Genomic DNA, 24046 nt, shown 5'->3' with positions numbered 1-24046 from the left:
CTCCATATAAAATCACCAGACTTTGTTGATCTTACACAAGGAGGAAAGTCTTTGCAACAAGCACAGCAAATTTATCGTTAATATATTGAGATTTTACCCTGAAATATCAATTAGTAATTCAAGAGTAGACTGAAACTAAAAATCTGTGGCAAAAAGTAAAAAACTAGTGGTATAATTAAATTTTTGTCCCTAATGTGAATCAAGTTTAGTCCATCATCAAGATTTTCCTGGAATAAAACATCATTTTATGACACTTAAGTTCTCACTTCACCACAAAATATGAAGAAAAGCAATATTATGTTAAGAGTTTTACTTGTTTAGAGGGTCTTTGCTGTGCAGTGCAGATCAGCTCTTTGTCTGTCTCAAAGTTTGCAAGAATGTGGATATTTTTTCGCTGACCTCTTTAGTGGGACAAAGGAGGTTGCAGATCGATTCGTTACACCTTTTTAGTGAGGCTTCTCGAGAAGGGGAGGGGCTCTGAATCCACAAGAGGCTCCATTAATAGCCTACTCTCCATCCTAACTATTATCCACCATAAAGTGTTTAGAAAAGGGCACACAACTAGGCTAATGTTATCTCAAATAAGACGTCGTGATATAGGAGAGACTGAAGTAGAGAGCAGCCAAAAAAAAAAAAAGAAAAAAAAGTTTAAAGTTAGTTTTTATTACTGAGTATTTAATAGACGGTGCGATGACTATCACAACACATATTGGATCAGTCCAGACTGGATGCGCTCTTCTTCAGTCTGCAGCCAGCCATCGGACTTTCATCCAGCCACTCCGGCTCTAGCCAAGGATAGGACCGTCACCGGGGGGACCGTTTACAAGAAAATGGATTACAAACTTCCTGGTTTAACTGATTCCGGTGAGTTTCTGAATTTACCACTTAAGCCAACTTTGCGCAGTGAACATATAAACAGATGTCTCCTCCTCATTACGCACAGCACTGAAACTCCTTACAAGATTTCTGCGTCTTTACGCTCGGTGTTTTTCGAGCTACTGCCTCCAGCAAAACTGATTTTCTGAGCAGGAAAGATGTCCGAGGTCTCTTATTATGTGGTAAAAGAACTACCAAGTACCGCCCCAACATCTGTCTATCCCTGTCTGTCAAAGCGGCCTGCCCGCTGATTGATGGAGCCGACTTACGTCACTAATATTTCCACCCAAAGTCGGCGGACAGACACACAGGAGAGCTACAGCTCACAAATTATTGCTCCCTTTTCTCGTAGAAAAATCTACAATGTGAGCCTAGTTAGACTGACGGTGTTTAAGCTGAATTCCTTCAAATTTAAATAAACAGTACACACTGAAAATGAACTTGAAAACTAAGGTTTAACAGGTATTTTGTATCCTGTGCTGGCTCATTTAAAATACTTCTGAATCCTGCTGTTGACAACTGAGTAAACTGCCTGACGTTTTTTTTGTGTGAGGGAAATCCATGAGATGTATACACAGCAGCACAGTGTTTAGAAAGGTAGTTATTACTGCAGTAGCTCACCCACAAAACATAAACATAAAAGCTTGGCTGTAATTACATCATGGGTGCAGATGGAAACAGATTCTCGGCTTCTGAGTGAAGTTGAAATACATATTTTTTATGCATTTTCTTTTACCCATTTCAGTGATGTCGGACAATATTACCCATCTAAAGCAAAAAGAAGAAAAAACAAGATGTTTCATTCAACACCTTTTGATTTTAAACTATCTTCCACCTTCACTGAGGTTGTTTCTTTATTCAGCTAAATGTAGATCTCAGTGACTTTGTGGGTTCGTAAAATGAACCCACAATACAAACTAGACAATGTTGACCCATCTTCTGTTGCTTTTAGGCATCAAAGAAACAGCAGAGGAATCATAGCAGAGCAGCTTGTGCAGGGTCTGATCCTGGGCCAGCAGGGGGGGACATGGGGTCCAAGAGGCAGGGGCAGTAACCGTCTCTGCATCCAAATACATCTACATGTGCAGGACTTCTTCAGAATTCACAACACACTCCAGAGTTTATCTCTTATTATGATGCATTTTCTGTCTTTTGTGGTAAATTTCTTTCATTTTTACTTTCTGTACTGATATTTTGCTTTCTTTCTATATATCATAGTTTCGGCCTTTCTTTCTTTGTCTGTTCTTTACATGCCCTGTATAAAACTACTGTGAAACAAAACTATTTTAATTTACAACATTATCATTTGATGAGTATTTGTGACCTCAAGGCTGAATTGCACAAACTGAATTATAGCAAGACCGTCAACTGTTGGGCTTTTACTACAAAATAATTCATATCAAATTGTCCTGCTATTCCCTGAAAGTCAAACATAACATTTTAACTTTTCAGCTGCAATGATAAATATATTTTCCACATACAATCAGGACATCATGATCCAAATCCCTCGCTACACTAACACTACCCGTGATGCAGCCACCCGGGGTCCGTGTGCATGTACGACAAAAGCTGAACACACAAACAGTTGCTTCCCTCCAACCCCAACTTGTATACACGAAGCCCTTCTTCCACATACTGTGACACGCTGACAGCTTGATGACATGTCGTCCTGTTTCCTTTCTCTTCTGGGTGAAGATATTCCCTCAGAACGGGGGGAGAACATACATGTAGTCGTCATGTATATTTACATACCTTATTCTCTACTCTTTTTTTTTCCCTCTGTAGGTCTGACATGAACATCTGAAGAGAAGCTGTTTATAAGATCTAGTGGATCACAATGCAAAGGAGTCCAGCAGGTTGTCAGATCAGGTGAGGAAACGTTGATACTCTAACTCAAATGACCAAATTATGATTCAAATACTATTTTTTAATGTAAATACTGTAACTTTGAATATCATTGTGTAGTTCTCATATGCAGTAAGCATAAAACCAAATATTGGGGATGATTTGCCACCAATATACATGTATTTAGAGCACATTAATGTTTTACAGTGTGTGAGAAACGTCATTAATTATCTGTTCATGTAAAATATAAATGTTGTTTATGACATTAGCTTGTATTTTTATCAGCTGTGACACACATTTCAACACATTTTTTTTCATGATTCACTTGAATTATAATTCTAATTGAGCCATATTTTCACTTGGACTTTTTACTACCTAACAATACAGAATTATTTGCAAAACTCCAATGTGCTTTTTTTTTAAAAAAAAGAATAAATAAAACTTAAGTCACACCTTCAGCTTTGTCTTCACATGTTATTGAAATCCTTATGTAAGCCACGGTGCGATACTTGCAGGTCAAACACAAAATATATACAGCTGTAAAAAAAATCCAAAATGAACGACTACCTCCTGATCCTTCTCTATACTTCATCATCTTTACTACTATTCCCACCCTACTCCTCTCCTCATTATCATCACTATCTCAGATAGCCTCACACGATCCTCTTACCATTTTTGAAAATGATATAAAATGCTACACAGTGTAGCAATGTAGCATTTAATCATTTACCATCTTTTTTTTTTGTAATTCAGTAAATGAGCTGAAAACCACTTTTAATACATTTGGAACTGTTCGCTGTGCAGTCGAGAGAAGTTTTCAGACTGACAAAGTATACAGATTAATATATATAAAACATCCTTTAGCCACATTTGTACAGAGTTTGCCCTCAGGGGTTCGTTTGTCAGTATGTTTTAATTCGGTTAAACTGATGCAGGTCAGTTGAGTTTAAGCGAGGTTAAGTATAACAACAAAAACCATGATGACACAAACCAAGAGTTTAATGCCTACCTCTTAATATTGATAAATAATTAACGCTCTATTGCATATTTTGGCCTGTGGCTAACCACTCGAGCTATTTTACAGTCATGAACCTCTGATGTCAAAGGGTTTGGGCTCCTCTGGCACACACACATACCACAAATTTGCTATCAGTGCTCCGTGGTGTTTAGCGTGTCTGTTTACAGGTCTCTGTGTTATGCTGTTTGACAAACCTAGTCTCTATTACGTGTTAGTCGGATGGAGATCTGCCACCGCGCCGGACTGCTATACTTATTCTTGGTGGACTTGAAATAGAGTGTAATCTTTTCCCTTAGTTTCATTCAAATAAGTTAACATTTGGAATGATGAAGGCTCACAGCTTATGATAATGCCTCTCTTCATAATCTTGAGTAATCTTCAATCAATGATGGGTCCTATCAGATTTCAGACACTCATTGACAGCCTGAATATAAGAATATATCATAAAAAATTAATAAAGAAGAGGCTCTAACTTTGACACGAGCTATATCTCCACATCTATCAGATAAGACTGCATAATTAAAATGCCAAGTGTGAGTATGGAGAGAGAGGGGTTTTGGATATTTTATAGAGATTTACTTTTCCGCGACTTGTTTAATGTGTAGACTTAAAATGATATGTTGCTGTAGTTTTGACAATGCAATTAAAGGTTTGTAATCCCCACCTGAGCTTTTTTTTTTTTTTTTGATTTTTTGATTTTGTCAGATCGGACGGAGAATGTGATGAAATGCTGCGTAGTGGTGACAGATGCAAGTTTATTAAAACCGTTTTGAGTCTCCGAGGGATTCGAGACATTATTTTTGGTTATTTTATGGCAACGAGAGAGCTCAAAACAGGAAAAGGCTTGTTTACATAAACTATGAAATAATAGTTCAGAGCATCAGAATGCACTGTAGTTAAAAAAAACCCACTTCTTTTAAACATGAGCTACATCACATACCATCACAGTCAAAACTTTATCTGTGCTCAGAAACAAATATAGTGAAAGAGAGATTTCCTTCTTTCTGGAACAACCTTGCTAAACATCCTTACTAACTCGGCTGAATAAAGTGACATATTTCACGTTTCGAAATACCAGCCTCCCTGACATACACACTCCTTCCCTCTCCTCCTCCCTTGCCTTTTGTTTTCTTTGACACGTGCACTCCAATTAGCATTTTTCAGCCATTAAGGAGGAAAGAGAAGCAGCCAAATGTTTGTCTCACCAAGCTCTTTTTTTCCGACAAGACTTTTTGAGCCCTGCAGAACAAAAAAAAAAAGAAAAAAAACAACATTCAGACAGACTCAATATTATCCTCAATGTTAACATGATCTTCTTCACATAACAATTACCAATAGCTTTATCTGGGAAACTGATGTGACAATGCAACCACTTGCATTTACTAGAACAGTTGTCAGTCTGCAATTTAGAGCAATTAAAATGATTACAATGACTTTTTTATGCGAGAACACAAAAATTAAAGATTATTTTCTTCTTCGGTGACATCCTGTAATCTTTTAAACGTTTCCATTTTCTAAATATTTTCATTTCTCCAATAGAAGAATACATTTCCATACGCAGTACGACTTCTCAACACAAGTAGCTCCTTATAACCTTATGCAATAAAAAAAACCCAACTGTCTCCTCAGGATTACATCCAAAAACTGTATAATAGTGCTCAGTTAGGCAGTGAGACTACAGTTAGAAGTTGAGTTTTTTCAGTCCTCTTGTGTGTCAAATTACTGCATCCTAATCTTCAGCTTTATTCCCTAAATTTTAAATCTGCGAATCTCAAATTGCACAGATCCCTTGCTGTGGGCTTTGACTGCAAAATCTGTCATTGCTGCTTGTGTGCTGTACATTTAGGGAGAAAATGCTCTTAAAAAGGTGCTTTTCTGACATTAAAATGACTTGTGTGCACAGCGCCGGTCGATCCATGTAGTTTGAGGCATATATTTATGAATAGGAACCTTTAATTAGGGCTTGTGTTTCCTCCCTAGTCACATTGAGGGATGGTCCTCGCCGACATTCATTAATGATAATCACCAAGAGCGATGGCATAGCTACAGGCCAAGTCTCAAGGGACCCGACACTTGAAAAGAAGCATTAAATTACACAGAGGGACTCTTTAATTGCAAAAAGGAAAATATATAGCCATCATTGTTAAATATGATCTTTTGTAAGCCTTTACTGGTTCAAGGATTTGTCTAAGGATTTCTTATCCTTAAACTCTTTCAAATGAATCTAGAGCTATTTCCGTGATAATACACCACAGAGCACTTTTTCAAAACACAGATTTCTACTCCTCTGAGCTTTTTGCTACTGCAAACCAAACAAGAATGGTAATATGTTTTATACATTTGCATTTTATTGTAAAATGAAACCATTCCAAGAACATGTGCATTCACACTAGAGCTGAAACAATAAATACATTAATTGATCAGTTAATAAACAGAGAATTTTAATTAACGTTATGGTCATTTTTTCCAAGCAAAAATATCAAACGTTCTCTGGTTGCAGCTTCTAAAATGTGAGGGTTTTTTTTTCTTTTTGTCTGTTTCATATCATTGTAAACTGAATATCTTTGGGTTTTGGACTGTTGATCAGACAAAACAAGACATCTGAAGACATCTGAGACCTCACCTTGAGCTTCAGGAAAATCCAACGTGCATTTCTCACAATTTCTTCAACCGAACCAGTGATTGACTGAGAAAATAATCAGCAGATGAAAATAATTGTTAGTTGCAGCCCTAATGCACACTTTCAGAAACTTGTGCATGAACACACACACACACACACACACACACACACACACACACACACACACACACACACACACACACACACACACACACACACACGTGCATACACACACAGCCAAACTCCTGACCTAATTGCTCAGTCTCACTCAACTAATTAATCACAGCTGACTTAACATGGTGACAAGGTTAGGCTAGGTGACATTCTCCAAAAATCTGTCTTTCTGCCCCCTCTTTCTCTCTTTCTGCCTCTCCTTCTTGCATTTTTCTTCCTTCCTTCTATCTCTGCTTCTCTCCATGTCTGTTTTTCTTTCTAGGGAGCTCCTTTTCATACGTTACCATATTTTGTATTTTTTTAAAATCGTTTAATGTGTGTGAATAAATTACAAATAAAGTGTTTAGAATATACCTGTCTTTTCATTTCTCAGTCTTTCTATCTTCCTCCCTTCCTTACCATCTATATTTATTACTATCAGATCATGTCTAGCTTGAATCCAAATGGAGAGCATAACTTGGCCCACATCTATTTTTACCTGTTATTGGGGAGGGAGTTTCACAGAGGTGAGAGTGGGCATGCTGGGAAAGAAGGAGGGTTAGGGGCGGGGTCACAATGCTCCATTAATCAAAAAGAATGACACTCATGTCGTCCCTGACAACCATCCTGCCACCCGCACGTCTGTTCCCCTCCTCCTCCTCCATCCCACTCAACCAGGACAACTTTAGTGATGGGGAGGGTGGAGAGAATGAGAGATAGGGAGGGGTGGGTTGAGGGGGGGTGGGTGAGCAAACTTTATTAATCAAGCATCTCAGATTAATTGTTATGAAGTGTCACCCATAAATTCTCCATTTGGATTTAATAATCTTGGAGGTAGACTTAACAATCTCTGTCGTGATTTGAGTTTTATTGAAGAGGCTGCAGAGAGATCGAGAGAGAGAGAGAGAGAGAGAGGGAGGGAGAGAGATGCAGTGACACAAATAGCTTCTCAGCGGACAGTCCCTCTCCGCATGACAGTTATGAAATACAATTATCAGCGAGATCTGCTTAAGAATTCATCAACTGCACCCCTGCCTTCCAAGGAGAAAAGGGAAAAAAAAATCCTACATACAAAGCAAGTCTTAACTGATAAGACTTCTCTTTTCCCCGCAGCCCTTAAACTATCATTTCAATTTTTCTCTGTCTCAGACATGTTAAGTCACTGTAAAGGTATGGCGAGCATATTGCTTTGAAAGGCCTCTGCATTATATTAAAGCATAAATCATGAGGTAATCAGGGAATATGGTAAATGACACACCACATGCAAATCTTCCGAGATGTTGAGCAGTTTGTTTGAAATGTATTACCAGTTGGTTTGCATCAGGGTCAATAATAGCAGTTAATCTCCTCCAGCAGTGAAAATATACTGTCACCGAATTGTGCGACATCCTGTCAGCTCTCACAAGTAACAGAATCATAAAACGCAAATGATTTCAATCAATTGTCGTCTAATTGCAGTCGTATCTTTTGAAATGAACGAAGAACGGCCACTATGTAGGTTGACAGTGTGCATAAAATTAGCATAGCTTTGCATATTGGAATGCCATTAATGTTAGTTTTATCGGAGGCTCGGGTTTTCCTCTTATTTTGTGTGTTGGCATTGTCTTAAGGGAACAAGGGCAAAATAATACTGGTACAGTCCACATGATGGTTGGAGTAATGGTTTGACTCAACTATCATTAGGACACTTTTACAAAATGGAGCTAATTTCTCCATCAAAGAGCAGCATCTGGCCTTGTTTCTATCTCGTATTAGTCTGTCTGATCCAGGAAAGCTATTTCCTGAGAAAAATAATCTGTCCGTTGTGGATGGGTTGACAAAAGACAGATCTAACGGACAGAAAAAGAGTCTGTCTTTGTTCAGAATAATAATGGAAAGTCTTTATGTGACAGTTTTTGGGGGAAATGCTGGAGAAGCTTGTTAAACATGTGCCTTTAACTACACGTTCCCCTCCACCAGATATCATCCTGATCAATGACGCCCCGCTCTGTGAAAAATGACGATTGCTGGAGGCGCGGTAAATGTTTTAGCTATCAACGCTGCCTCACCCCCCCACCCCCACCCCCACCCCCACCACCACCACCTCCACCCTCGTCACCCAACTCCACGGCCAATCCTTCACTCACACTACATCATGGCCCTTGCCTGGTTAAATCCGAGCCCATCTTTTTCCATCAGTAATTGCGGTTGTCTTCTTGTGATGTGTGACTTCTGAACGATTCCTTCACTTCAAGATCATATGTTGTGGTGCTGTTGAAGCGCTAATTTTACAAGATGGTGAGGAAATTTTCAAATAGTGTTTTGACACTCCAGCACTGCAGGAGGCCAGACCACAGGAAACCCTTAAGTGTATTTACATGCAGTGTAATCATGTGATTAAGACCAAAGTACAGCAACACAAATTACAACTGTAAGTTATATTACTTGAATTAAGGTTGTTTGATTACCGTTGATCTTTCAAATTACTCTTTACCTATTGAGTGAATGCAAAATGGTTTGTCTGAAGTGATGTATTTAAAATATGACAACAAAACAGATTTCATGTTGCAACTAATTCTGCAATTATGACTGCTTGCATTGTATTTTCCTTTATATTGTTTTTTTTCTGTTAGCCTGCAGGATTCAGTACATCCTCCTGGACATTAACTATCAAATAACTCTTATACTTGTGTAATAAGAGAAGTAAACTATATATGTCTTACCAAACTATAACCTCAGTCCAGGTATGCTTGGATTAGGGCACTATCAGATAAGTATGTCTCGAGCTCCATCCATCTCATGCCAGAAATCCAGAAAAAATATTGCAAAAAAGTTATTACACCTGGTTTTAGGCATTTCAAAAAAGAGAAGATGATCTAATGGAAACAGATTTTTCAAATAAACTTTCAAGGATAGGTTCACAATTTTTCAAGTCTGTCTTAAAACAATATTCAGGTGTCCAAATGAACATCGAAATATGTTTAGCTTGCTGTAATCGTCCCTCCTGTTCATACTGAGCATTCTACGAGCAGAAGATCCCTTTCAAATGCTCTTATAATGTGAGTGATGGAGGACAAATTCCACAGTCCCCATTTTGAGAGAAATGTATTTAAAAGTTTATCTGAAGATAATATGAGGCTTCAGACATGTGAGTTAGTCAAATAAAGTGGATATTTTCCACAGTTAGTCTTTTTAGTGAACAAAAAAAATTCTCTCTTTGTGTCTCAACTGCAGTAGAAGGATCATATCAAAAGGGATCAGAGGGAATTTGGCAATAAAAAGACAGTAACTTTGAAAGATTGATTTGACTAATTTGGACAGCTGAAGCTTCATATTAGCTTCAAATAAACTTTTAAATACATTTTTGCACAGAAGGATCTTGTCCCCCATCACTTAAGCTGGGAATGCATTATGAAGGGATCTCTTAATGGCCAGTATGAACAGTAGGAATGATTACAGCAAGAAAAAAATGTGTCAATGTTCATTTGGGAACCTGACTATTGTTTTAGGACACACGTGAAAAACTGTGTATCTTTTAATGTTTCTATGCCTGCTTCTACTTCTTCTACTGATGCCAAAGCATTGATGTCATGCTGCCACTAACCGTCTGATGCCTCCACTTCACCAATAAGCAACATTACTTTTCTTATATCAAATGGTTGTCTAAGTGCTGCAGGTTGGTGCTGTGTGCTGCTGGTGTGGTATGACACCATACATGCTGTCGCTGGTGATGGGGTGTCGGCCATGTGTGGACTACAACTAGTTCCCCTTTGAGATAATAAAGTTTATCAATCAAATTGAATTGTGTCATGTAGTTGTTTGAAACACGAACAAATTCAAATTTTCTTTTGCTTTCATTTCAGAAATTTGCTTTAACTTACTTTTTTAAAATTTTCTTTTGATGTTTAATGGAGGATCTATTGCGCTATCGACTACAATACTTCTTAAAATCAAGCCCCTTAATAAAAATTTGAAAAGGAAGATACATTCCTTCTACAGGATATCAAATAAAAACAGAGCCAACTCTCCACCCCACTGCCCCCTCCATTCATTGCGTCTGCCCCAGTGGTCAAGGACACCCATATCAGTGGACGTCAGGGTAGGCCCCATCCATCAGGAGGGTATGGGTAATGGAATCACCCGGTGACAATGATCATCAGCACTGCAAACAATGGCCCATAAACATCCCTTGACAAGTGGTCAAATGCAGGAAAGGCGAGGTGGGGGTTGGGCGAGGGGGGTCTGAGGGATTGTACGTCTTTGTATGTGTGTCCACATGTGTGAGTCAGTCAGACAGAGAAAGAGGCTGTAACACGAGGTGAAACTGTGCTGCAGAGTAGCAGAGAAATGGTGAGGAAGATATCTCCCCGGGGATGATGTGGTGGGCCGACACGCTACCTCTGAAAACAAATGTCCCCTGTGGGTCGGAGTTCAAACATGCCTCAGCTCATTTTAAGAGTTTGCCTCCCCTACTTTCTCTCGATCTTCCTTCTCCTCTTTTTCCTTTCAGTTTTTAATCAGAGTTTTGTTTTATCTGATCTCTTGCTGCAGAGAGAGCCAGACGGCATATATATACACCTTTGCCTGCTTTTTAATGAGAATTCCCATTCAATGCAGAAAAATGCAAAAATGAAAACCCCTGACCTTGGAAAAAAAATACTTCTTACTAAAGATCAAGTCAAAAAAACAGTAAGTAAATGTAGCCAATCATCATTTCACTTTCTCCCTCAGTCAGTGCTGAATGAAACCCAATTAGAGAGAAGTTGAGGATTTCAAAGAAAGCAGAAAGTAGATTTTTTTTTTTGTCTTCAAGTTAAGTTTCCAATGCAAGGAGTAGCTGTTGCTTTTGTCAAGCTGGGTGTTTCGTCACTTTTTTTTTTTTTGTCAGCTGGTTTCTCTCTCTCTTACCCCGTCCCCCACCCCCCGTCCCCCCAACACACATACACACACCAGTTTAATTAGCCACCATTTGTCTCAGCTTTCCCTCTTTTCCTCTGTTTATCCAAACGTCAGGAATGACATTGGCCAATTAGCGCAATGAAATAGTTTAGCCCTCTGTAACACTTGGAACAGTACAAACCAAGTGGGATATTTGCTTGGAGCTCAAGGACTGGTGTGTTGCATTCATTTGTGTGTGTGTGTGTGTGTGTGTGTCGAGGTGTAATGGGGGTTCAAACAAAAGAAAACAGTGAATGTGAAAGCACAGTGGGTGTTGTTTAATAAAGATATTTTGTTATTTTATTCTATTATTAGGTCAATATTATTTGCGTAATTTTATTTCAGGCTCATCACACAAAAGAAGGTGCTGTCTGTTATTGGCACAAAACATTTGCGGTGGAGTGATAGAGGGAATCATTATTTAATGTTTTGTCATTAGTTGCAGACTACATTGACCCTAAGATCAACTCGCTCCTCTAAAATCCAGAAATCCACATCAACAGCTGGATAATGGGTGCTGCAGTGATTTACTAATTGTCTTCAGGATTCAAATTAATAATTGGCAAAGCTTTTGCTCAAGTGCACATCTAAGTAGGCTTTGTCGCTCACTTGTATCTTCAGAAAAAAAAAAAAAAAAAACGCAAAAGGCAGCTGAGACGATATCATTAACAGTCTCTCCAAATTGAAACAGTCATCAAGAGTGTCTTTAAATGTCTCTGGAAGCTTTTTGTTGAGTGCAAATGACATCTCGCTCATTTTGCTGGTGGCTACATGACTGATGTGTTGAATAAGACAGTCCGTTTTGACGCTTTTGAAGGCTGCGGGTTTGAAGTATATGATTCTGAAGTGCCAGCATATGCTTAGTGAGATAAGTAATTTGACACACAGACATCACAGCCTGCAAATCTTTCGTCTGGCTGCCTTGAGTGTCCACATCGGGCACTTTTTCAAGAACACTTTACAACTGTCACAACTGACTGTCAGCGTGCAAATGACACACACAAACGAGCTCATTTTGAACAAAGATTAGACAGCTGTCATATCAAAAAAATATAAATTCATGCAGACTAAAAATACCATTAATTTGATCTTAGGCGTTTTAAAAATTAATTTGCTATTTAAGAACCAAAGAATCCTCCTTTTTAAGCATCAGTTTTGTTTATTAGAGTAATTAAATTAACTACTCATCCTCTGGAGTGAAGCTAGATTTAAAGCGGGGATCAGTGAAGGCAACACAGCGATAACACCGCTGTTCAAATGACAGAAAAGCTTCTCCTGCTGTTATTTCTCTCTCTGAATAAGACACATTTGACTGAGCTACCTAATATGAAGAGACAACACAGAAAATACTACTCTTATTACTGCACACACACACAAAATAACACAGCATATATGTATATGTTTACACACAATCCTTGCACATTCACACACACACACACACATCAGCCGAGGGGTCAGAGCTGCAAACGAAGTCGCTGACATTGTGGCACTTCTTTGGCAGCGCTGTGCAGGTGTCGTCTGCACACAGGCTTCTGAATAAATGGATCTGAAATGATTTACCCAGGGTATCTGCCACCTGAGCACAGACACATGCACTGTTCCCTGCATACACACACACCTACCACTCCATACTGTACACACATAACACAACCCTCCCTCCCTCTGTTGTTCATAAAGAGACGCTGACGCAGAGACACACCAACACCAGCATGCTATGTAGCACAATAGTCAGGTGGTGTGACACAATATCAGCATGCTATTGTGTCACATCACCTGACAAATATAGCTTTTTACCAATGTGAGAGTTTCATACCCCTTTGTCTTATACCCATTTATTTTCAGACATAATGGAAAATATGACTATGAATAGCCGATTCCCTGACCTCGGCTTATCCAGCGACGTCTGCAGCATTATCAGCTGAAATATTCACTTTTACATGCTAACAAGAAGAGACGTTAGAGGCACAGGAGCAGCAGCACACAGGACGACTGGCTTGGGGCAAGACATCCAAGATCACAGCGGCTGTTGTCACCTACAAGCCACTTGCAATCATCCCGTAGAAGAGTAAATCTTTTTGTTTTTATGATAGAAATGCAGGGTATGTGAGTTAATAAAGACACTGTGTGTGTGTGTGTGTGTCCAATTTCATTCTTAAATGATAATGTATATGTAAGTATGTCTGTACAATGAATACAAACAGAAGTGCTGCCATGACAGTGCAACACATGGCTTACTGTTGAAGTTTCTTTTATTTAACAGTTATCTTTTTTTCAGGACAGATTTCGGTTTTGGTGGCATTCACATGAGCATTTGTGACACATCACATGATCACAGATGGCACAGATTGATGAGTGCAGAAGGGCTGTCAATTTTTTTATTCCAAACTTGAACTTGAACACTTTTGAATTGTGGGGGAAAAAATGTAATATTTGATCTGTTTGTTCTGTCTAAATTAAAAATTTAAACACAAAAGGCTGTGTCTGGTTTTTAAGCAGAGACTGTTTTCCAAATACACCGTCGCTCTATCTATTGCATCCCCTGTTGCTCAAACAGTAAACTACTACTTTAAATGCAGAAATGGAGGAAACTGTGGCACAGTACCTTGACATCAACCCATCTGAGAAGTAATGTGAGGAAATTCTAGTATTTGGGATCAGACACCAAAAATGTGAATAAAGGTAAAGTTGTTTGCTGCTGTCACAATACCACAAAAACACATCTGAAGTCACCTGTTGGCTTGTCAGTCAAGCAGCGATTGCACTGAAAAGTGACATCGATTCTACAACACAGTTTAAAATTAAGCTATGTAGGTTGCGTCCAAATTAATTGTAAAAAATTATCATTTTTTTCAAACTAGCCTTAGAGTGCAGTATGTGAAAAAAAAAAAAAAACAATACTGCAAGTCAAAAAAGTGAAAATGCAGGATTGTAGAAACTGTTTCAAAAATTTAATGACTACAATGTGGAATCCTAATGTAGGTGATTTCATTGTAATCTTATCTATGATTTTCACATCCCTGTCACATTAAATATCTCAGTTTACATTCCAGAAAAAAAAGATGTTATTAAAACAAAATTATTTTTTTTTACAAATGTAGAGTCCACTGTCAGTTTTTGGTCAAATATAACAGGTGTTGCATATCATTACAGACCACAACATAGCAGAAAAATTACAAGTAAGAGAAGACAAACTGTTCTGCAGTTTGCAGTTTGTTCCAGAGCACACAGGGTTAACAATTTGTTAGTCCAGCTCTGACGGGAGATACATCTCTGGCTGATGGGCAAAAAATTGACACTGACGCAAAGGAGAAAAACAACAAAGTCAAGAGGTGAAAAACGGAGGCATCAGAGAAATACATCATCATCCCACCTCTCTGACACTCTGTAGGGCTTGACCTTACCAGGCTGCTGGGTTGTCAGAGTGGCCTAATCAAGTAGTAGGCAGTGCTGCCAGACCTGCCCCGGTCTGAGAACACGCACAGCCTTGACTTCATCAGTCCAGCTGATACATGTGCATAAAGAGTGTGTTTTTTTTGTTTTTTTAAAAGTGGCCGTTTCACCTTTCTTCCATATTCAGTTTAGCTTGTTTATCCACACAGACAGCATAGTGAGGCTATAGGTCAAAAAAAAGGAAAGTGAGATGTGAGATATCTATTCTAAACTGAACAAATATACAAACTGAGTATGAAATAATACACTTGCATATAAATTCACTTATTTTTAATGACATTTAAGTTGTTTTTTTTATGAAAACAAGGAGTATTACTTTTACAGATTGTGTTTGGTGAATGTTTTGTTAACATTTTGAAATTTTAAAAAAATTATCTTGACTAAAATAACAACATTTAGGCTACAAACACAGTAGGTAATGTCCTCTGATATCTGTTATAGCTGTTGAATCTGTTACTAGCTGTATCACTATAGATTCATTACAAGTACACCACCATTCATATTATAGGCTCCCCTGAAAAAAGCAGCTTGTTTGTGACAAATCAAATGAGCTTTTATTACAACAATGTCGTTGTACGTTTACCCTATAAGCCTTGCATTGCACCAATATCTCAGAAATAGTATTTACTTTCTGTACTGTCTCATGAAGGTTATTAATCATGCACTGCAATTACAGAAATACCTTGATAATGGCGATGTACTTACACACATATGCACACACACACACACACAGTCTCTGATTTTTTTTTTAAATACAGTAGTATTAATACCAGTTCTGTCCACACAGTCCAATTTAAAGGTGGCGTGTAAGAATATGCATATCATTAGCGCAGTATTAAAAGATATTATTGACCTTTCCGTGGCTGTGTGAGTGGACATCAAACTTTTTAAAGTCTCTTCCATGTAGAGTGTTATTAACATATGCTGCTCTTAATAAATTATCTCTGTCACATTATAAAAAAAATTAAGCACAACTCCACAGTTTTATGAGCCTGTAAAGGTGAAGGCCATGCATATTAAGTTTTTCATGCGCCATGAACTTTTGAGATATGCTACAATAGGTTACATAATTAATTTCTGCAGGGAACCCTGAGCCATATATTTCAAACATTTTCCTCATTTTTAAAAGGGTCTTTGGTCTTAGAGAATATATAGCTGTGGGAATCTCCATTATCATCTTGCAACAAGGCTCATAGTTCAACTTTACTGACTCCAAAGCAGAGATTTAACAACAGCTATACGACAGATAGAAGAAGACAGAAAAAACTGTTATGTTTGAATGATTTCATAAAGTATCAGAAGCAAATGTTTGCAAATGATGTTATGAATGACCTCTAAGAATAGGAAATTCAACATGTGCATTACGCTACAGCACAAACCAACACATGGTAACAGCTGTATATCCTCATATTGAGAGAAGATTGGGTTGTTTCTTAGTTCGAGAGGTTATTATTCTCTTTACTTGGACCAACATGAGAATCTTTAAAGCACATGAAAGCTGTTAAGTCAAAGGTCAGTGTTAAACAAAAAAGATTCACAGTATAGAGCAGAAAGACTACACATACCAGTCCTACAAATACCTGCCCATTCAATCTGTTTGCACTGAAATGTAAGATGCACAATCCGAGTGCGTGAAGGAGGCGGCTCTTTGCTCGAGGCCCTCGTCACATTGTGGCTGTTTACTGAATATAATCACCTGGTTTACTGACGGGGTAAATTTAAATCTGCATGACATCTTCTGCGTGCATAAGAATGTGAAATCATTTTGCTCCATTTCTTGTGATAATTGGTTTCTGGGGCACTTTTTCCCCCGTATCTTAACATCACCTCCTTTCCTCATCTTTTTTCTCACGAGATTTTCTGGTGTGGAATGGCAACTTTCAGGCTCAAGATTGATTTGAGATGTCTAACAAGCTCTCAAATCCAGTTAACATCTAACAAGGTGATTATGATTATTAAATGTGACACTGTATGTGTGGATATTTGTGGAATTTCAGATAATGAGTGAAGGTTTTTTTTTTTTTTTTTTTTTGCCTCACAATCATTTAGAATAGTTTCAAAATGATGACCGGCCACCGACAAGCACATAAATGCACATAAATGTATAGATGTCCCAATAACTGATGTCCTGATTGGCTTAATTTAACTGATGAATCTACCCAGAGAGGTTTAAGTTCAATACTTTAGCTGATAGGAATTTGTCTTAGTGCATTATCACAATAACTAAACTATCACAGGATTCCAGTCTGTGAAAAGTGCATCACTGCTAAAAAAAAAAAAAAAATACTGACAATAAGTCAACATCTTGATCTTGACAAGTGTATGCTTGCTGAACCACAAGTGTGTACATTTTAAACATGATCATACCTGGTAAAATCAATAAGCATCATCCTCTACAGTTACACAAGAGCACTTTTCCATCTGCAGTTTAGTTGTGTTGAAAGCGTACAGCATACCAACAGGCCAAAGGCTTTTGTTCTGTTGTGTTATTCCTGTTGTGATTTTCATTTTAGTCACAGTGTGTAATACCTGTTAATTTGATAAGCTCACTCTCCCTCCTTCACTCACTCTCTCTCTCTCTCTCTCTCTCTCTCACACACACACATATATTTCATGTTTTATACTCCAGAGACCAGTATATCGCTGAGGCTTGCAGTAATTACTACATTCTACATAATTACAAAATTCTTACCAGTCCTCCTACTGATACAGTATGAATCTCTTTAGCCTTTAAGTTGAGTAAAACTTTTCGGGTCAGTTAATGACAATTTAAATTAAAAGGAATGTTTCGAATTTTTGGGGTTCAACATAATTATCTGGTATTAGTGAAGCATGTTGGCCTAAATGTGACAATGGTACATATATAATGTCATGGCAATGGCTCAAACAAGCTTACTTGTTCAAGGCTTGTATTCCCAATGGAGTTACTATGTGAAAGAAGCCACTGGTTCCAAAAGTATTTGCTCTACTCTAAATTATTTTCGATGCTCCTAAAAATAGAAAGACTGGAGATTATTGGATGATGTATTGCTATTGTAGGGTTATGTTATTTCTAATTATTTCTACCTTGTTTCTGAGAAACAGTTTGGCATTGAGGATGGTTCTAAATAGAAGAAGCCAGTCAAGAATCCACAGCTGTAGCAAATTCAAACTGCTTTGTCGTTGCACCAGACTGTAGTTGCAGGATTTCTCCAAAAGTAACCCTGAATCTGAAACCAAACTGTTTTAAGCTGCTGATTGGATTGTCAGGTTTCTAAAAAGCATATTTTCTTACTTACTGGGACTCAACATCAAAAACAAGATGTCAGTGGTGCTTGAAGCATCCATCCGTTCAATCCACAGCGACTTCGACATCCGCTCGGCCATCGCTGTCCTCAGCGCCAGCTGTCCTGTCAGCAGTGCAACTCCTGAGGAGTTGAAAGGACAGCAGTGGGCCAAAATATCTTCACCTGATTGAGCAACATCATAAATTTACTGGACAAAAATGGTTTTCAAGTAGGTTCCATGAGGAGTATAAAGCAAGAAAACTGCACTGTTTTTATGCCTTGATTGATTTATTTTATATGCCTATATTAAAACCACCTGGAAGATCTTAACAGTGGGAGATTTCTGTGAACTGAATGAGCGATTACACTTCACTATGCACATAAAATACACACATGTCATAGAGTCACTGTGTATTGTTACATTTGATAAAATGGAAGCATACTGTATCTGTTTATTTTATATGGAAGATGTCAAAACAGCTCAAATATTGCTCTCTGTGCGGATTGCCTTTAAGCCGTGCTATTAGCAGCACATGTGCCAGAAGTTTAAGCTTAGTGACTGAATGTTTCCTACTGAAAGGTACCTTGATACTCGTAGTTAACATCTCTCCTTATATTTTAATGTTCACATACCTCTTCCTTCAACGCTTTACCAAAGAACCAGATATTTTCTTAATTGCTCATCTATTGTACTGATGACTCAACCAGGAGAGTTTTATGTCACATCATGTCACATCAACAATGTGCTGAAAATTAATTTTACTTCTGGAGCCCTGAACACCTGACACTCTTAAAAGACATTAATTCAAATGCTGGCAAGATTAACACAGTAGATTAATTTATCAAATGTTACATGTACCTGTCAGAGATTACACTTACGGTCATAATCACAGGTAAAAAGTACTGTGATTATTCTGTTTGATAGTGTTCAAAGTGGAGAAGCAAACCCATTTTTTCCTATTTTTATATTATTTGCCAATATAGCCAATTTGTAATACACCAATTACTAGTACAAGCTTCCTCAGGTGTGACGTTTGTCCACAGTACAAATATTTTACATGTCTCTGCCTACTATTACCAGCTCTACAGCCCAGACAACACTGGGAACAGGTAAGGTTGTGCTCCGAAGTCAGCCTCGACAGCTGATCGACATCAATACAAGAAGCCAACATTCCTGCGTACTTGACCCCTTCCCAACTAGTACCAAGCGACACAAATATTGCTTGCTGTTGCCACTCAGCACATGACAGCTGAATGGACACAGAGGGAAAGTTTGGTTCTGTTTCTCGCTCTTCCTTATCTGCCTCTTACAAGAGAAAAAACAAGCAAATCCAATGCACTCGGGGGGAAAACGACACGCAACAATAGCATCCACCAATAGCACTGTCAAACAACGCTGTCTCTCTTGGATGTTAAAAGCTTTAAGAGCTGAGGCCTCTGTGACATCCATAGCCTCTTGATGTCAAAGATGGTTGAAGACTTGAGAGCAGGCCTCTGTTTTAAAAATACTGCGTGTGGGTGTGTGTGTGCGCACGTCTCGGAGCAGCAAAAGTGACATTTGAGGGGCACTTTACAGAAGCCAGCGGTTGCTAGGGATCTTCTGTATCACCTAAAGAGCCTTTGTCAGTCATTGGAAAGCTGTCACCTTTCGGGGGGCCGATACGGTAGGGGGAGCCGGCTGACAGGTAGGAATTAATGAGAGGTGTATGACAGCAGACCTCGGTGCTCTTGTGTATGTGTGCGTGTGTGTGTTTGAGAGTGTGTCCACATGTGTGCGTGAGTGAGGTCCTTTGTCTCAAGAGGATGAACTTCTTTGTCATCCTGATGCAGGAAGAATAGGAAGAATGATGTTAGAGATAGATTAAAAAAAAAAGGGAGGTAAAATAAACCTTCCAGATTTTAATTTTTGGTTGTTTCTTTTTTTTGTTTGAGTGCATGAATTGTTGGGATAATGAACGGACCAGCCAACAGAGCAATCCCATTAAAATAGCCAGTTCTTCACAGCCATACTGATGTGCGACTCTCACAATAAACACTTGTGCACATACTCGCAAGGATCCAACAGTGCAGGAAGCAATCACAAGAGATGTTTTCACCTCTGCTCACCTCTGCCTCCCTGGCTATATGAGACCATGGGTACAAATCCTCGCAGAACAATTGAAGAAGCTCTTCAAACATGGTGCCAAATTACATTCTCTTTTACTAACACGTGTGTGTCTGTGTGTGCGTTGATGTAATAATCTGTGTTCCCTTCCACATTACACAGTTCTCCATCGCGGTAAATGAGTTCTGTCAATGTTTCTGCATCTCAATTACACAACGGAAATAATAGGCAGCAGCAGTGCAGGACGTGGGAGAGGAGGAGGAGGATGAGCAGGAGGAGTACAGGGGCAACTCATCCACAGAGCCGAGAGATCAAAGGCTCTGTCGATGGCGCTCGGCGACTTGTTCTCGCTCGCTAAAATGTAGCCTAGCCATCACCGTTTATAAATCAGAGGTATTTTCAAAATCAATGGAATGAATGTAAAACTGAAAGGTGGAAAAACAACAGCTACTGTGGCCAGTCAGGGATAAAGTGAGTTTTGACAGATATAGAAAGCACATACAGTATAATGAGAAGTCACTGCCAGTCTACTGATATACATTTATGGTTCTCATGTATGTGTGCATATGTGAGGGTATGAAGTAAAGATAGTTTGTCATCTTCAATATGAACCAACAAATCAAGTGAATCCCTCTTAAGCCAGAAGGCAGTCATGGCAACAACAGGTTATAGATGTCAATGCAAAAGTGCTCAGCTGTAGACCAAATGCTCTGTGTTGTCGACACAAATTACTGTATACTGTATGAAGCCTTTGCAAACCCCATAATATGATACAGGAGGAGTTTTCCTTTAGACTTCTAGTGCTAATTGATAGTGACACTAAAGACCACAGAGCCTAGACACAATGCAGTTCTAGTAAAAAAGACAACAAACATAATTTTTCTTAATCATTTATTCCTACGGTCACATTCACAAGTTATCATTTATCACTTTGATTGGTTGCCAGACTCCAAGAGGGCGGGTCTTAACCAATATGAGCCTGTGGGACGACATGGACGTATGAGAGCGGTGTGCTGCAAATGATAACAAAGAGCAACTTTTCGTTAAGACAGTGGTGGACAATAAATGATAACCCTCATCCCTGACGTATTTTGATTTGCCTGTTTATATGTGAACCTAAATGAACCGAAACCAAAGAGCGGAGCGAGTATGGGAAGCGGTTTGAGCTCGGCGGGGTTCAGGTAAGGCCTGCATCCTTTCTTGTTGGCGACCGAAGGAATTCAGGTCATGTTGTTGGTCCAGCTGTTAAGCTTAACAATTATTAAATCCCTCAACCTAAAAACAAAACATTTACCAGTACTGCCTGTGCCATGACACCATATTAAACTCCAAAAACAAAACAATGCCACAGCCAATGGTGGTCTACAAGCTAACAACAGTTTACCACTAATTCACAGTCCTCGTTCTGTACAAAAATGCATTCATTCAAGTTCTCAGCAGTTAGAGTTTGCAAAATCAAGAGGGAATCTTCCAATATTACCATCTGTTTTGCACAGAACTGTCACTTTGTGTTTCCCTAAATAGTGTTTTATATTAGCTTTGGATGAACAGATTTTTTGTGAATCACATCAAGTTGGGATTTCTTCATGGCCACTGTGGACAGGAGGAATGATTACAGTGACTTGCAACTCTTTCAACATTCACGTGGCATGAAAGTGCTGTAATAACATCGAAATACAAAACTGTCCTGTAACTCTGGGAGGATCAATGTGCTATAGAGGAACTTGTTTTTGGCATCTTTGCAATTCTCCTCCCAAAGAGACAGAAAAACATGGGCTAACACTGGATAGATGCAAGACAAACAGTTGTGAAATTAAAGAGGTAGCTGCCTCTGATAGGCCACAACCACTGGTACCAAACTGAAACATGTCTAAAGGAAAACACTGTACACAAAATAGAGAATAGCTAGTGAGCTAACTAGCCAGTAAGTGGTTTTCAGCCATTCAATACAAGGCTCTTTCTTTTTTCCCAAGGATATGTGGTCATGAGGACCATAAACTGTGGCAGGTTACATTAATAACACAAGATGATGTCATATCGTCATACTTTTATGAACCTGTGCCATTGAGCTAAACTGAGCTAATCTCATGATTCGATTTAGCTTCCAGCTGCTTGCTTTGCTCAACACAATAAAGTCCCCCAAACTGAACAACTCTGTTAACACTACCCACTGAAAGCCAAGAACATGTAATGACTTCCATTGGCATTTCAAAATAGTTCATCATTTACTGAGGATTTCTTACAGACAGTGAAAACCTGTTTGAAACATGTCTAAAACTGGATATAATTGGCTTGTTAACAGGCTCGACTTAACTTATGCAGCTAAGAGAAAAGCACATTAATTTTACCTCGTAAAATATTTGACAAAAGTAGAGGGCATGTTTGAAGACAGTTTTTCTTCTCTCATATAAAAATTTAAAAATCAACATTTCTTTTGGATATCTAACAACCAAAGTCAGCAGGCCTGAGAGACAAATCCAAGGACAAGATAAGTGCATAAAAGGAAAGGGTGTTTAAATGTGTGTGTGTGTGTGTGTGTTTGCATGTGAATTTGCAGTAAATTCTGATAGGAAGATGTTGATTTAAATAACTGACTCTCTAAGGATCTGACATAAAACTGAAAAAAGAAGAAAGAGATGGAGGTAAAAGTGGAAAAAAAAAAAAACACAGCCTTCACCGAGTGAGTTTATCAGCTTGGCACCTGCTACTGGAACATTCTTGATGAACCAAAGGTTGTCTTCATTAAGCGCATTAATATTCATGACGCATGGTAATTTTGACACAGAAAAGGTCTTGGTAACCTTTTCGCGTGTGAGGAAATTTTTTTACTTCTCAAGGAAATTACAGTCCGGCAATGACTTAATTAATGCTCGCTTTCTTGGCCACGGTTTGAGGGCCTGTCAGTTTGGTGCAGCGCTGGCTGTCAGGCTTGCCGAGGGCTCGGAGAGAGAAGGATTGAAAGAGAGGAAAAGACAGGAGAGGAGAAGAGAGAGGAGAGGAGAGGGGGAAAGAAAAGAAGAGCAGACAGATGAAGTCAACATGCACTTGTCTTGCCCACAGAACTTGGCAATAGGTTTGCCTTTTGTCTTTAAATGTGTTTTTTTTCTGCGTTCTTTCTTTCTTTCTCATTTTATTTCACCTTTTTACCCTTTCTGACTTTGGATTCCTTGATTTACCAGAACAAGTAGTTGACCCAAATAGATTAGAAATCATTTGCTCTAATTGAAACAGAGATTAAAAAATATTCCACATGCAGTAGTGTTGCCATTTGTAACTGAGATTAATCTATCACTCTTAATCTTTTCACTAATTAAAACCAACCGTGCACGACTCATGTGCTTCATTGCTGTTATGACTGACATGACTTGCGGATCTATTGAATCAAACCTCTGTTGAACTGTCTAATGGTTGACAATCTTACAACAATATTCATGTTCCTTTTCTCTCTTTTCAACCTACCCGCCTAGCAACACACACACACACACACACACACACACACACACGTACGTCACACAGCACAAACTAGTTTCCAATATAGTGAATCATGGCATGTCCTGCTCTAACATCGGGCAGTAAAAAATGTGAACATAAGGTAGCATTTCCTTTATCATGTCCCATAAAAATAGCAATTTGCCCAAGCCCTTGTAGCACAATATGGAAGGCGGTGTGTTTGGCTGATAATGTTGAGATGACAGATCGTTCCATACAGGGAGGTTTCTCTGCTGTCTGCCTGCCCCGTGCAATAAATCGCAGAGGAAGACCAAAAGAGAGAGAGAAGGAGGGAGTAGTTGGGAATG

At 38.7% G+C, this 24046-nt stretch overlaps 1 protein-coding gene and 1 long non-coding RNA gene across 5 annotated transcripts in view; one reads left to right on the top strand and one right to left on the bottom strand.

The window, feature by feature from the left end:
• The window catches only part of LOC122969840 (teashirt homolog 1-like), a 177866-nt gene that overhangs the window by 34007 nt on the left and 119813 nt on the right, over positions 1 to 24046 (bottom strand). For 3 of the 4 annotated variants that reach the window (XM_044335841.1, XM_044335843.1, XM_044335844.1), the window contains one exon: positions 18158 to 18286. In XM_044335841.1, coding sequence (XP_044191776.1) covers positions 18158 to 18245 — 88 coding nt within the window. In that variant the 5' untranslated portion in view covers positions 18246 to 18286. Of the gene's footprint in view, positions 1 to 6362; positions 6426 to 18157; positions 18287 to 24046 lie in introns of those variants that run through there. The other variant, XM_044335846.1, reaches the window with a different exon arrangement.
• Positions 489 to 15042, top strand: LOC122969843. The gene is made up of 3 exons (XR_006399098.1): positions 489 to 864; positions 2662 to 2745; positions 13272 to 15042. It is a non-coding gene; the product is annotated as an uncharacterized LOC122969843 (long non-coding RNA).

The sequence above is a fragment of the Thunnus albacares genome, chromosome 19, assembly GCF_914725855.1.
Source record: "Thunnus albacares chromosome 19, fThuAlb1.1, whole genome shotgun sequence".
Taxonomy (NCBI): Eukaryota; Metazoa; Chordata; class Actinopteri; order Scombriformes; family Scombridae; genus Thunnus; species Thunnus albacares.
The sequence above is the reverse complement of the archived record's forward strand: the minus strand, read 5'-3'. Positions and strand labels throughout refer to the sequence as shown.